This window comes from Colias philodice, chromosome 27 (genome assembly GCF_061535455.1).
Source record: "Colias philodice isolate Cphi_HAF_F1 chromosome 27, ilColPhil1 Martin Lab GWU primary, whole genome shotgun sequence".
Lineage (NCBI taxonomy): Eukaryota > Metazoa > Arthropoda > Insecta > Lepidoptera > Pieridae > Colias > Colias philodice.
In genome coordinates this window covers 2,023,956-2,039,714 of record NC_143112.1, presented here as the reverse complement: position 1 = coordinate 2,039,714, position 15,759 = coordinate 2,023,956, and the positions used below count along the sequence as shown (strand labels likewise).

The 15,759-nt window shown below is 36.1% G+C and overlaps 1 protein-coding gene across 1 annotated transcript in view; it reads right to left on the bottom strand.

Annotated features, from left to right (window-relative positions):
- gek (serine/threonine-protein kinase gek) overlaps positions 1-15,759 on the bottom strand; it is a 76,691-nt gene that overhangs the window by 25,360 nt on the left and 35,572 nt on the right. The window contains exons 23-34 of the mRNA XM_089711830.1: positions 15,588-15,692; positions 14,992-15,094; positions 14,262-14,502; positions 13,493-13,611; positions 9,847-9,897; positions 8,182-8,288; positions 7,360-7,410; positions 6,391-6,510; positions 4,385-4,501; positions 3,530-3,700; positions 1,133-1,227; positions 509-635 (exon numbers count right to left, since the gene is read on the bottom strand). Coding sequence (XP_089567956.1) covers positions 509-635; positions 1,133-1,227; positions 3,530-3,700; positions 4,385-4,501; positions 6,391-6,510; positions 7,360-7,410; positions 8,182-8,288; positions 9,847-9,897; positions 13,493-13,611; positions 14,262-14,502; positions 14,992-15,094; positions 15,588-15,692 — 1,407 coding nt within the window. The remainder of the gene's footprint in view (positions 1-508; positions 636-1,132; positions 1,228-3,529; positions 3,701-4,384; positions 4,502-6,390; positions 6,511-7,359; positions 7,411-8,181; positions 8,289-9,846; positions 9,898-13,492; positions 13,612-14,261; positions 14,503-14,991; positions 15,095-15,587; positions 15,693-15,759) is intronic.

The following is a 15,759-nucleotide window of genomic DNA, read 5'->3' as shown; positions in this document are numbered from 1 at the left end:
AAAAACTTGGTTTTTTGAATTTTTCACCTAAATTTTGAGGTTATGTGAAAAAATTGTCAATACAAAAGTTGTAGATCTTTTTATTATCTACAACTTTGCCATTGAACTTTTTTCCGTAGGACTTGTAGTTTTGTCGGAAATCAAGAGAAACCATTTTTTTCTCTTAAAAGCTCCCCCCTCCCTTTTCCCGAACTCGGATTGACCGTAATTTATTTTTCCTTTAATTTTCATCATATTCCCCTCCTTTTCTAATGGGTTTCATCCGACTGCGATTTTTTTGCACTTTTTATTATTTTTAAAGGGATCTACCCCAGTGTATTATGACAATTCTTTAAATAAATTTTTTTGATCAAAATACTTGGAAACTTTATTTAGTAAAACAAATACTTCTCTTCTACTACAATTAAGAAAACTATTGCCTTAAAACATTGTCAAAGTATATTTACCCACCATAACCTATTTCGAACTACTTATCAATAAACATACAGTCATACAAACAAGAACTAACCCTAAATATACACGGTATGTCGCGTTTGCTAGCGTGTATCACGTCAGAGTCCTTCACCGACGTGACACTGAACTCCGGGTCTCGCATGTCCAGCACTTGACTGACGCACACTGATGGTAGCGCGTTTCTGAAAGTGAAAAAAAAATTGAGATACATTTTTTTTTTAAACAGAAAAACATTTGATCACAAGGCGGAATTTTTTTTAATCAACAATTACGGTACCACGAGCAAATCTACTTTTTATAATCGTACCAGCTCCCACAACACAAGTTCTCCTAGTAAGGGAGCTATAGTTAATACTTTTATTAATGTGTAATAAGCTACAGCAAATTCTTGTTAAATTTGTTGTGTAATTTGCAAAAATAAATAATTTTTCATTTTTTTTTATCATTTTTTCAATTCGAACCCGCGAACATAATTGAAATTGTAAAAATATTGTGATGAAACATGAAAATTATAAATTCAAAATCTGAAAAAAAAACTTAATTCTAATATTTTAAAGACCTTTTGTAACACCAATATGAATAATTATGTAGTTTTAGGTAAGTGCTTCTAGAAAAAATATTATAATAATGATGAAAAATATTATAAATATCTAATTATACTGATTTGAGTAAAACTTACCTATCTTGCGATATGTCGTAAAGGAACAGTTTGAAATCACAGACGACAACAAATTGCCGCATCCACCCCTTTTTGACACCGCCTGGTTTTGGCACCTATAAAATTATTATTGAATTTTATTAAAATTGCAATATTAAAGTTTTACTTTGATTATTGTTTCATGAAAGGTTAACCCGGGAGCAATATAAAAATTCCAATATTAGAGGGTAACTATTCAATAATAAATATTTTTTACGTATACAGGGTGTCCCACTGTTGGTATACTAAGCGCGAAGGGACTTGTAGTTTTGCATACGCTGAGTACGTAAAAAATACTTATAAAATTCCAGATGAATTTTTTTTCAAATAGATGAATTCTTAAAACTCTATGTGTACACCCATAACAAGCAACCCGCCCAACTTTGCCACCAGCACGTGAGCTATCGTTTAAGATTATGTTTTCATAGACAAAATGCTCACATTAGAGAAGCGGTATATGCCGGCTGAGCGAAGCCAGAGAAGAAAACATGGATTTCCAGGAAAAATTTAGCAAAAAATTTTTGACGAAATTTTTTTGTTTATGTATTTTTTACGTGATCAGTGTATGCAAAACTACAAGTCCCTTCGCGCTTAGTATACCAATAGTGGGACACCCTGTATAAGCGTAATAGTCAGCGCCTGCTTACACTTTGAACGTTGTTGAAACAAAATATGTACTTGATGTATTTTGATAAATAATAAAACAATTTATTTTAACTTTACCTTATCGTGCCTTTTCGATGTCAATTTGTGAATCATGTGTCTGATTGTCTGATATGGAACTTTAACGTGTCTGATTGTCTGATATGGAACTTTAACGTGTACGATTGTCTGATATGGAATTTTACTTTAACGTGTCTAATTGTATATGGTAGTATATTAAGATTTGTAGTAGTGATGTGTTGTGATGATGTGATATAGTGGTGATCATTCTTTGTTGTTATACGTATAGTATAACACATACTGAACTGACCACATCTTTACATGTCACTTGAATGCGGTGCTCTGCTACATCCCGCCAGTTAAACGCACGCGGCAACCTAAATACTATTACTACTGGCACAGAATACATAATAGTAGCTAAACGCTACAGAACGGAGACTCTCCGCCTCCCACCAAAATTAAAACTTACCTCACCTCGCACGATCAGTCTAAAAATGGTCAACATTTTTCTACAGGGACGATACGTTGACAACATTAATCAAATCGACTTAAAGTAATTTTATTATTTTGGATTTGTGATTATCGTTTTTCGTAGAAAATGGTTAGATATTGTGCTGTTTACGGATGTATTTCATCAGAAAAACGCGAATGTGCCAACTGCCAACCATAAAACGTTAACACACACATTTGCAGTCTCTACAGTGTGACTGTGGAGTGTCCGGGGTGTGGTACCGGTACCTTGACGTATCCCTCGTAGGCGGTGCCCTGGCCGCGCGCCGGGTCGATGCCGAGCGGGCGGCGGCAGCGCTCGGCGGGCAGCGGGCAGCGCGGCGCCACGCGCGCGCAGCACGCCGTGTGCACGGCCACGCCGCAGCGCTCGCACACCACGCACTACTGGTACCTTGACGTATCCCTCGTAGGCGGTGCCCTGGCCGCGCGCCGGGTCGATGCCGAGCGGGCGGCGGCAGCGCTCGGCGGGCAGCGGGCAGCGCGGCGCCACGCGCGCGCAGCACGCCGTGTGCACGGCCACGCCGCAGCGCTCGCACACCACGCACTACTGGTACCTTGACGTATCCCTCGTAGGCGGTGCCCTGGCCGCGCGCCGGGTCGATGCCGAGCGGGCGGCGGCAGCGCTCGGCGGGCAGCGGGCAGCGCGGCGCCACGCGCGCGCAGCACGCCGTGTGCACGGCCACGCCGCAGCGCTCGCACACCACGCACTACTGGTACCTTGACGTATCCCTCGTAGGCGGTGCCCTGGCCGCGCGCCGGGTCGATGCCGAGCGGGCGGCGGCAGCGCTCGGCGGGCAGCGGGCAGCGCGGCGCCACGCGCGCGCAGCACGCCGTGTGCACGGCCACGCCGCAGCGCTCGCACACCACGCACTACTGGTACCTTGACGTATCCCTCGTAGGCGGTGCCCTGGCCGCGCGCCGGGTCGATGCCGAGCGGGCGGCGGCAGCGCTCGGCGGGCAGCGGGCAGCGCGGCGCCACGCGCGCGCAGCACGCCGTGTGCACGGCCACGCCGCAGCGCTCGCACACCACGCACTACTGGTACCTTGACGTATCCCTCGTAGGCGGTGCCCTGGCCGCGCGCCGGGTCGATGCCGAGCGGGCGGCGGCAGCGCTCGGCGGGCAGCGGGCAGCGCGGCGCCACGCGCGCGCAGCACGCCGTGTGCACGGCCACGCCGCAGCGCTCGCACACCACGCACTACTGGTACCTTGACGTATCCCTCGTAGGCGGTGCCCTGGCCGCGCGCCGGGTCGATGCCGAGCGGGCGGCGGCAGCGCTCGGCGGGCAGCGGGCAGCGCGGCGCCACGCGCGCGCAGCACGCCGTGTGCACGGCCACGCCGCAGCGCTCGCACACCACGCCCTGACGCGTCACGCCGATCTGGCGCACACCGAAACACACGTACATTATAGTTATCACGAGTTCAAAGATATCACGCCAATCTGACGCACTGACCGGTTTACACGTAAATTATAGTTATTGACATAAAACCATAAAGTACGAGTTCAAAGATTAGATATCACGCCGATTTGAAGCACACCGTTTTGTCATGCTACAAATCGTAAATAAAGCGTGAGCGACCCGAACACAAGTGTCAGAAGTGGAAAATCTTTGAAAAGAATCAAAGATACCGAAATCGTCACCTTACAACATGATGTGACGTTATTGACATGTCTAATGAAATTTCACTTCAATTTGTTGACTAAAAAATTCAGTTACGTAATATATTTTTTTTATATAGGTTTTTGGACATTGTATGATATGGTTTCACTGTAACCTGTCGGATTGTATGATATAATTTCACTTTAACCTGTCTGATTATATGATATTATTTAACTTTAACGTGTCTTATTATATATTTAATATTGTTTCACTTTAACGTGTCGGATTGTATGATATAGTTTCACTTTAACCTGTCTGATTATATGATATAATTTATCTTACATTAATTACGTTGATATAAAGATCTTCTACTACCTAAAGGAAATTTAGTATGTAGACATATTATATTTTTTATTAATACCTTTACTAATATCTGATAAATTTAATATTTGAAACACTCACCATAAGAGAAGTGCAGTGGTTACACTTTGTTGGACTGCTGAATGTTCTGACTAAAAATTGGTGCAGCTTTTGCTTGCCCGCCACAGGCGGCGCGGTGGACGTGTCCTGTAGGGAATACTGCTAGAGGTTAGTGGCTATCTGATCGATATCGGTTTAGGATTTTAGAAGGTATATGGATAAGTTGAGATCTGATCAATTTAGGTTTAGAAAACTGCTGGCGGTTAGTGGAAATCTTATCGATTCTGGAGGGTATTACTGTTGCGGTTGTTCGGAAAATTTATCTGCTAAGGTTTTTTGGAAATCCGTTCATTTTAGGTACAGGATTAAAGTAATTAATGGATTCTTGAATGATGAAGAGAAGTTGTTTCAGACGAGCAAAATTTGTTTGTCATGCTAGCTATGCATGAAATGATTTTTAGTAAAGATTTTTTATATGTATAAACAATATAGTATTCTTTACACTGTCTACTTGAAATTATGTTGCAGACCTGTAATTTGTATGTTAAGATACTGTGCTTCGAATAGATCAAATTTTTCATAATTCCTTAAAAATGTGTCAATGTGAGCACAGTTACAAAATTAGGATTTGTTCCCAACGAGTAACACCCTCAAATGTCACACTGTTACTCGATGGGAATGTTTTTAAGAAAAAATTCCCAACCAGTCACACTGTTACTCGATGGGAACCTTTTATTACTAATTTCCCAACCAGTCACACTGTTACTCGATGGGAACTTCTTATTAGTAATTTCCCAACCAGTAACAATATTACAGTAGTTAATGAAAAGAAGAATTAAATCGGTTTTTACTTTAAAAACATTTATTCGTCATATTGCTGGTGATTCTTCTTTGAACGTTTTATTCTTAAATAATTAAATAAAATTACAATACCTAAATACATACATACATACATAGACTCACGCCTGTATCCCCGAAGGGGTAGGCAGAGGTGTAATATTACACCCACATCTCGCCATCTATATTTAAGTCCCACGTAATAAGGGGGGGGAGGTACCTAAATACAATCAGCTTTATATAATATATCAGAGTAAATCATCACATTTTACAACAATTATCAGTTCTAATTTCTAATGTTAATTTGAACTTTAAACAATTTTCCAAATACATATAATTATAAGTATGTTGTGACAATTAAAATTATGTATTGCAAAATAAAGTTATGATAAGCCGGCAACATCAGTTATCGCGAGTGTGTAATGGCGGTTATTTTCCATGCACATTTAATGTAAAAATACTTTTGCATCCCTCTTCCCGCGCCCCGGCGGCGGCGGCCACGTGTCGTAAGTGGGGGAGAGGGACGATTTACTAAATAATGTAAAATGTAAAATGTGATGATTTACTGTGATACATGCATATAGGTACAAACATAAGGCTGATTATATTTAGAAAATTCTTCTTTAAAGGTTCAAATTAATATTAGAAATAAGGACTGTTAATTATTGTAAAATGTGATGATTTACTCTGTTATATTATATAAGGCCGATTGTGTTTAGATATTGTTACTATGACTAAAACATTAAAATGAGAATTACTAGCAATATGACGAATGTTAACGTGTAACGTCCGTAATTAAGTAACTGTATTTACCAATGTTGTTATTTTGTTGATTTTAATAAAAAATTTAAAAAACCGATTTAATTCTTATTTTCATTAAGTTCAACAGTCCCATCGAGTAACAGTGTGACTGGTTGGGATTTTTTTCTGAAGAAATTCCCATCGAGTAACAGTGTGACTGGTAGTGTGACCGGTTGGGAATTTTTTCAGAAAAAAATCCCATCGAGTAACAGTGTGACATTTGAGGGTGTTACTCGTTGGGAACAAATGAAAATTAGGAAGTAATATGGCACATAACCTAAATATTACTGGTCATTCTACTGGGCTCAAAACCAAGTTACGTCTAAATTTAAATTAGGAATAAAATTAGGATAAGGCTACTTTTAATAACATATACATACATAAATATCAAATACACCAATAATACTTACAGTGGACATTTCGCTCGGTGAACTCTTGCACGAAATGGGCGATGCTGCGCGCTGTTCCATTTCGTCTTGAGATTCGGCTGAACCGCTCAGCGCTGTCGATTGCTGGGAGCCGTACATTCTCTGTGTTGTGAATATTTTATTATTTAATTTTACTACTTTTGAAGTGAAAACTTCTTTAGCGGCGTTGGGTATAAAATCTTAAACTCGCGTCAGGACACGTGGCCTGATCGAAAAAGCGTAAGACGGATTTTTAGCCCTTATATTCCATGCGTAAGACGGATACCATTCCAAAATATCAAACATGCTGAACGTTAATAATCAAGTTTTCACTTCTGCCGGCACTCCCGGAGTGCAACCCGTCTTTTTTTTTTGTTTTTGTATAGTTAACGTTTTTATATTTGTCAAATGAAGGATCGATTGATTTTGGTCGAGCATAGTTAATGTATATTTTGACAGTTTAGTTTAATGATATACATAATATTCAATTTTTGTATAGAGAATATTTGTTTACTCATGAAATTTGGTATGATATCTAAAATAAACGTTAACATAATTCAAATTTCGTCGTTCTAGAATTCAAAAAATCTTAGTGAAAATGTAAAAATGGAGAACACAAAGCACGCTTCACATTTTTTCATGTGAATTGAAATACACACATCTTCAAAATTTCAAAAGTTGTTAATTTTTCATTATCTTAGTTAAAAAGGTCACTTTTTTATTTTAACCACGATCAAAATCTAAAATCAGTAATATAACAACAAAAAATAGGATGGAACATTAGTACTGATTAGATAATACTTATGAAAACTTTTAATAGAACAAAAATATACATTACTACTAACTCTTTAGAGTGGAATTTAGTTTGACCATGAACATAGCACAAAAAAACATGTTATTCACTATTTAAAAACCGCAGAAACATGCAATTAAACACAAAATATAAATAAAAAAACAAACAAACATAATCACCTTCGAGTTACAACAATGCTGCACATTTCTATAACGATACTGCGGCGACATCTGTGCGTAAAAGCGGTAAAACAAAATTATAGCCAAATAATAAGCGGTTAATAGAACAATATTACTTATTAGTCACAAAAAAGAGTGTGTGTGCCGAGCACACGTGTCAGAAGTGAAACTTCTTTGGCAAGATTCAAAGATACCAAAGTCGCCTTACTCCATGGCGTGACGGTATTGCTCTTACGCGACCTTGAAGTTTTACTCTCAACGCGCCTTAAGAAGTTTCACTTCGATAACATGATTATGAGCACAATTAATATGTGATTTAGTTTATTATAGCCTGAACCTGAAGCGATGGTGGACAATTGATTAATATTAATGAATATAAAAAGTATAGGTTCCGACTTTCTTGACTGTTCTATACGGGCTTGATTCATATTAGTCAATATGAAAAATGTACTAGTTCCAATGCTGGTCATTTCTGTATGGACTTCATAATTAAAATCAAAACAAATGCTTAACACATAAGTATCTGTGTTAACTAGTGTTATATTTTTTATTCACTTTTTTAACACGCTATTATTAGCTTCACCTGTATGTTTGTGTGTAACCGACTGCTTAAGACTCGGTTTTGACTCACTAAAATCATTATAAAACATCAGGTCACAAAAATTCATCATTTATTTCTAAACATCTTCTCTTCTATTCTTAACTCTATACTTCTAAAAAAACAAAAAAAAATCTATATGTGAGTTCACTACTCTAAATCTACCAAACTTATATACACGTTCTAATATATTTAAATATATACGTAATTACAAACAAACATACCTTCTGCTCGCTGTTAATCGTACTGACATTATCGTAATGCCTCTCAGCCGGCGCGTCTTTCAGAAACTGCTCTAAGTAGCTCATTTGTGACGGTGGTCGGTCCAAAACTGAAACACATAATATTTACCTATAACATTACAATGCTATGCAAAAATAAACTTTATAAGTATGAACATTAAGGGTGAAAACACATAAACCAATCCCAACCGGTAACCATATTTGAAAACTATGCTAATTGATTGTGTACAGTCGAGTGCTAAAGTGTATACTACAAATAATATATATTAACTACTATATACTGTGCGATAAAGCCCTTACATACACGAAAGCAACTAGAATCTTAAAACAATAGGACACTTAAGTACCCGACTATACATGACATGTTTTAGTGAACAATTTGGGGCATGACATGCAAGTTGGACGATTATAATAGACGCTGTACAAACTACTATCCCGTGTGTACGAATCAATATTTATATACAATACCTTTCGAGTTAAATTTTGAAAAAACAAGCAGTTCTAGAAATTTCTACATGTGTTCGTAGAAGTTTCTAGACGTTTATATTGTTATTAACATATCAAATATTACATATTATGAATAAAAAGTGTATAAAAAAATATTTGTTACTAAAATCCAATCCACCCAATATAAATATATTTTTACAAACCAAAATATAATTTAGTAATATTAAATAATGACTCGCATCCCAGGAATGTTTACAAAAAGAACGAGTGTAGTTTACAATAAAACAGATTAGTCAATACCTATGTGCGTATACAAACAAGTGTTAAAGAAAATAAAACCATGTCGCTTAATGCGTTATGTGGTGTTATGAATGGACAACTTTATATTTGTAATCTGTGGTGTAATTCCGTTATTTGTGGTACGGATATAGTCTGTGGTCTGTCACATCCATGCCACCGCAGGAAGCTCAAGCAAAAGCGAAGCATTTCATGTTTGGGGGTATATAATCGTTTCCACTATACAATAAAAAAAATGGCCGAAAGGGTAGGTGTCATTGTTTAGGAGTCAAATTTGAAGTGACAAATTTTGTTAACCTTTTAAGAAACATTAAGATGAAATCAATCAATTGGAACAATATACCTACATTTACTCAGGTGAAATTATTAATTCACGATTTTTTTTTTTATTTTGAATAATAGTTTGCTACATTCTCTTTCTTAAATCAGTTTGAAGAAGTAACTCAACATAGTCCTTAACTACACTCAAACAAGATTTTCTTCCCTCAAAAAATTACAAGGACACAAAACAAAAATCCCATCCCAAAACGGACCTCCAAAACAATGACGACACATACAAACATAATTTTATTCTTTACACTTGCTCGTACTTACAATGGAACGATAGGAAATATGACAACTATGTTATTATCTAAGAACGCAGCACAAAGACATGAATCCATTAAATAAAAAACCTTTTAAATACGAACAATATCTGTTGTGAAACATACAATCTTATGTACTTTAAGTAAATTTTTTACTCCCACTATTTTTAGTACTTAATAAATTAAGATATTTTTTATCTAATTACTAAATAATAATATTAAAATAACCAACAGATATTGTACAGAGGACAAAACAAAATAAACAATCACAATTTCTAATCTAAAGGACATTATAAGTTATTTAGCCAAAAGCACGAACCGTTCTCTTCTTTGCCGCTCCAATATGTCGATTTCGTTGATCCCTGCCTGGCTGCTTGCGAAATTACAACTTTATTTTAAAGGCAATAAAGTTCAAATTTCAATATCGTATCCATTTATAGTAAAGTCAACCAAAACTAACTTTAATATCAAGGGAATAAAGTCGACATTCCCATGTCAGTTACTTGATAGAACTTTAGGGTAAACTTAATAAAAAACAAAATAACAGGACAGTACAACAGGTTTAATATCATATAGGTTATGTACATATTGCACATTTGTACACCTTGTTTATACAAAATCGCCAACGTCACACATATGACGGTACCAAAGCTTACGAGTAATAACAAAAAAAAAATTAAATGCGTAAATAATGCTCTTAAAATAACAGACTAACCAAAGATTAGAGACGTTAACAGTCGACTTACTGAAGCTGGCAATTATTTGCATGTACAAAGATTATTTAGAAATATAAACTTTATGCATATATAATTTAAGTACAAAATTCCTTGAATTCGAACTTAAAAGACGTTCATATAATATGTTTAGGCACCAGTTTCTCCGTAGATTATGATAACCGAGCAATTGCCAACTTTAGTATCCGACTTATATCGTAAAATAAAGTATTAAATAATAAAAAAATGCCTTTAAACAGTAACAGCACAAGTTAGTGTCATCTTAGTAATAATTAGTTTAAAATTATTAATTTAATTGTTAAAATGCTATAAAATTTATGCACTGGTAAATAAAAAAGATGACACCAACTAAAGAAATAAATAATATACAAGAACTGAGATTCTAAAATTGATCTAAAAAAGTATCTAAACTATGGCAATTCTGCACTGTGTTGTCATGTTGCATAAAATAAAGTTCTTGTTTTAAACACAACCTTAAAATCTATACAGTAGGGTCTATTTTTATTTAATAATTAATGAAATGGATGAATAAAAACAGATTTATTTTCGGTGGGTGGATTTCAAAATTCGTAAATCGTGGAAAAACTACACTAAAATACTGGCAACCTTTATAAAAACCTACGCACGTGTTGTGTTTAAATTAAGAACATTTAAAAATAATTGACACGAATAAATAAATAGTAAAATAAACAAAAAAATGACTAGTTCGAGTGGTAAAGGTTATTTAAATAAGATCTTTGGTAATAGCGTTCTTTGGGACTAGATTAAAATATGAAGACTAGATATTGAGTCGCTTTTTGTGAAAACGGCCATTTCTTACGAAATAAAATAATTTCACTCAGCCGTATGTTAATCAGTTGAGCATAATACAATTTGATTCAAAATAAAACATCAATATGATTAAAATGTAAATATCAGTGATTGCTAAAATTCTAACTTTAAAATATACACCGATTCGAATTGCACACTTCATGTATTAGCCGTAAATCTGATGATAGACTAAAATAGCAACACCCCATATACAAGACGTCACGCCAAAAAACAAGTACGGTAGAGGTATGTTCGATCTGTACCACGCGCGAACTGTCATCACGAACAACACAATGCAGATGAAAAAAAACACAATAAAATAGCACGGGTTGAAAACAAAAAAGTAAAATACAAGAATTAAAATTAAGAAAAAACCACGCGTCCAACGCGTTAAATGCAATACAAAATGCGTTTTGGCCCCAATAACAATTTAAATTTTTTAAATCACAAACGACGTTCGTATTTCGAAAATCACAGTTCCAATTTGGAATTCACAGACAACGCGTCGCGTGTACCATAGAGTCCATAAAGGCAGAGACAAGTTTATTTTCGTTTTTTTCGTCGCGGACGACGTTTGACTTTGTGGATCCCAACATTCCATTTTGACATTAGGTGGGATGGTTTCCCGGTTAGTTTCACGTTTCGTGTGTGTATTGGGTGGGATTGTGCGGTAACATGTAACGAGAACAAAAAGAAAAGGTGCACTAAATAAACGTCTTATCTATACACACTGTGCTGTAAAATAAATACTTATAATAGAGACACATAAAACTAAGAATACCCATTATAATATACCAAAAATAGACAAAAAATTGTGCATTGTATACCTAGACATAATAGTATTATCAAATAGGATAAAAATAAAATAAAAAATTGTTTCTTAAATACGTTTATTAATCGAAGCTTCATTTGAAATTAACTGATTTTCAACTCTAACTACTATGCAATAAGGAGCATTTCAAAATATGTTATTTAAAAACTATAGAATCATAAAATCTGATATATAAAAATGAATCGCAAAATGTGTTGGTAAGCGCATAACTCGAGAACGGCTGAACCGATTTCGATAATTCTTTTTTTATTATATTCCTTGAAGTATGAGGATGGTTCTTATGTAGAGAAAACGTAAACATGTACCACGGGCGAAGCCGGGGCGGACCGCTAGTTAAAAATAAAATTAATTCAAATGTCTATTTCTATATCGAGATCTCTTAATACGTAATTTATCCGGTAGTGATATAGGAAAACATGTCGGTGTCCCACCTGAAAGTAACTCTATTAAAAAACCCATTCTACCCCAAGAAATAAAAAAGCTACTTATAAAATAAAGACCAACTAAGCTAGTACTAAAAAATACCTAGAAAAAATGTGAAAAATATACTAGAACCAAAAATATAAAGCAAGTAGGAGTCTAAAACTAGACACCTAGAGTAAACTGTATGTATGTGAATTATGTTTTTTTTGAGAAGAATGTTCTGAAGTATATGAAGTATATTATGTAGCATGTATGAAGTATACGTACTTCATAATAGGTACTTTTTATATTATATGTATTGTGTGTACCTAGCATTAAGATCGTAATGTAATGTTCGTAGCACTGCAGTCACGAATACAAGCTATAATCAAACGGTTGTGTTTCATTTAACTATAAGCCTCTACCGTTCAGTTTAAAAAGTAAACTTATCAAAATTCTTATAGCAAGAATGCATCCGTGTATTTGAGCTTCGAGCACTGTCATAATGTGTTTTCTGTTACGCATTTGTTGGTTAAAATCGAACCTTTAAAAAATAGTTCATAGACATAGCATATGATTAGGATTGGACCTAAGACCCTACCTTGAAGTACCCCATACTAATAATGAGTTTTATATCTATAAATGTCACTATTTCAGTATGCGTATTAGTTCCCTGTGAGAAAATACTAATTTATAAAATTCACTCGAGATAATTTTAGACCAATTGATAATATTTTTTTAACTAATTAAAATGTACACTCGATGAAAATCTTATAACAAATCACTTATTATGCTTTCAATGCAAAGCTAATAACTAAAGCAATTTTGATGAAATTTGGAAAAGAGTTCGAGAAGACAAAAATGTATTTTTGTCACATAAAATAAATTTCACACTGTTGTACAGTGTTTATTTAATGTTTCATACTTGTTTACAACATGTTAATATACATTTTATCCTTCAGTAGGTCTCATTGTTATTAATAATATGTAAAAAAAACTTTTCTGAGAACAAAGAAGAAAGAAGGCTACTCTAACAAAAATTCTACGTTACGTATAATACGTTTGTGTGCTATTTTTTCAATGTGTAGATGTAGATATGACTTTCTACGCGATTGTGCGTATATGTTGGTATGAAATTTCGTGTTTTTTCTGTGTGTATGTCTGTGTGTCCGCGTATATATACTCACAGGAGTTGTGGCCGTGCTGCGGCTGGTCGAGCTTGGCCTGCATGTCGCGGATGTGCTGCTCTTTGCGTTTCATGTCGTGCGCTAACGTGTCTAGGCGTTGTCGAGTTTCTAGTAGCTCCCTGAAAAATAAATAAAAATGTGTAATTTTTGTTAGGAATTGTGGAAAAATACATTTAATAGTAACTCCCTGGAAATTTAGATGCTTTTGGTTAGGAAAAGTGCAGAAATAGATATTATTATACATGTTTGCTTTTGCTATGTTCGAAAGAGAAGACATTTCATTACTACTTGTTTTTTATCTCATCGTAGCTATATATTTGGATGTATATTATACGTATTTAACACACGCATACGTTTACACACGTATGAGAACACGTATTTGCACGCAAACGTATGCGTGCACGTAACAAACTCATGTGTGTTTGTATATATACAGGGTGATTGGTAAGACGTCAGACGCATTTTGACAGGAGCTTCTTCTCATGAAACTGAACAACTTTTGTTCTACAAATTTGCTGAATTCGTAGAAAAAAAATTGGACTTTGTATGGAGATCGGTCAGCTGATTAGCGAAGTTTCCTTACAAAGTCCAATTTTTTTTTCGAATTCAGCAAAATCGTAGAACAAAAGTTGTTCAGTTTCATGAGAAGAAGCTCCTGTCAAAATGCGTCTGACGTCTTACCTTTCATCTGGTATGTATGAGTGTATGTGTGCACATATGCATGTGTGTGCATGCATTTATGTCTGTTTGTCTGTATGTACACGCTCACCTCTGACTGGCCAGCAGTTCCGCCCGGGTCCGACTCAACTCTTCCCCGACCGCCTGTTTCGCCTGTATCTCCGAGTGCAGCGACGACTGCAGCGTCAGTATCTCCATCTTGTCGACCTTCTGCGAGCGGCGGTTGCGCCAGCCGCCGGGCCCCGGGGGCCCCCCGCCGGGCCCGAGGGCCGGGGGCCCCACGCCGGGCCCTGCGCCGGGTGACGCGGGGGCGGACGTACGGGACGCGGTTGCTATGGCAACGAACAATAACAACACGTCAAGCACACTATTACGCACATACAAATGAAGCTCATATAAGTTTTTATAGAAATTATATATTTTATAAAAAGCATTTAAATGGGTTAAAACTAAATATGAATATCTATGTAGTACATTTTCACAGACGCAAGCTTTAAGCACTACGCCAAAACCATGTCAAAGTTATGTGGCAGCAAACTACAGTAATATAACAAACATGTATATGTATACAAAATCTTCTACAGCAAAATATATACAGTAGAATTAGAATAACCGAGACATAAGATCAAATTATCATGAGTATAATAATAATAGAGATTTCAGAATATTATACCATAAATAATTGATACATAAAACACCATTAAACATAATATGCTGACAGTTGCCACCTTTAATTAATTCTTGTTTCGTTGACATAAGGTTTATATTACTTTGAAAATAAATGAGATGTCGTAAAAAATAAAATTATCGTAAAATCTCACCATGTTTCAAATAATCCAACTCCTCTGTCATCTTAGTGGCCAACGCCTGCAAGTATCCGCGAGCCTCTTTCTCGTCCGCCACCCATCTTATTATGTCTGCGATCTGTTACAAATATAAATATGTACTTTAACCGACTACACCAAAAAGAGAATATTTTTTTCTGTATAAAATATTTTTTTGTACACTTCGAAGTGTATGAGTAATATAAACTTACAAGTAGTTAAAATTGTAAGAAAATTTCAAAAGTTGATTTGGCCAAATTCATATTTTTATAAGCTGCAACAGCATTATTGCCGGAAACAGTACAAATACTTGACTAAATTTGGACGGATAAATTGAAAAATCGGCCCTAAAAAAACACAAATGTACCGTAAAATTTTACATTTCATATTTTTTTAATCAATTTCCTATTGCTAACAATAGAAAGAGATTTGGTTACCTGGGATTGGGTTACCTGGAAGAGATGGCTCTGTAGCCATAAGGTCGCCCATTGTGCAATTTATGTGTATTCTATTTTATGTAATGTCTGTAATTTGGTGTGTACAATTAAGTTCTCATTCATTCATTCATTCAAAGAGTAGATAAGAGAACTCACCTGCGTCTCCCAGTGCTGCATCGTGTCTCTCTTCGCGCGCAACTCTTCTAACTCCATCTCTAGCTGTCTCCTCTCGGCTTGCCAACGGCGGCCGTTTTCCGCCATCTTTGTATACGAGTTTGGAATTAATTTGTATTATAGTTTAAAAATAATATTTATATGACAAACACGA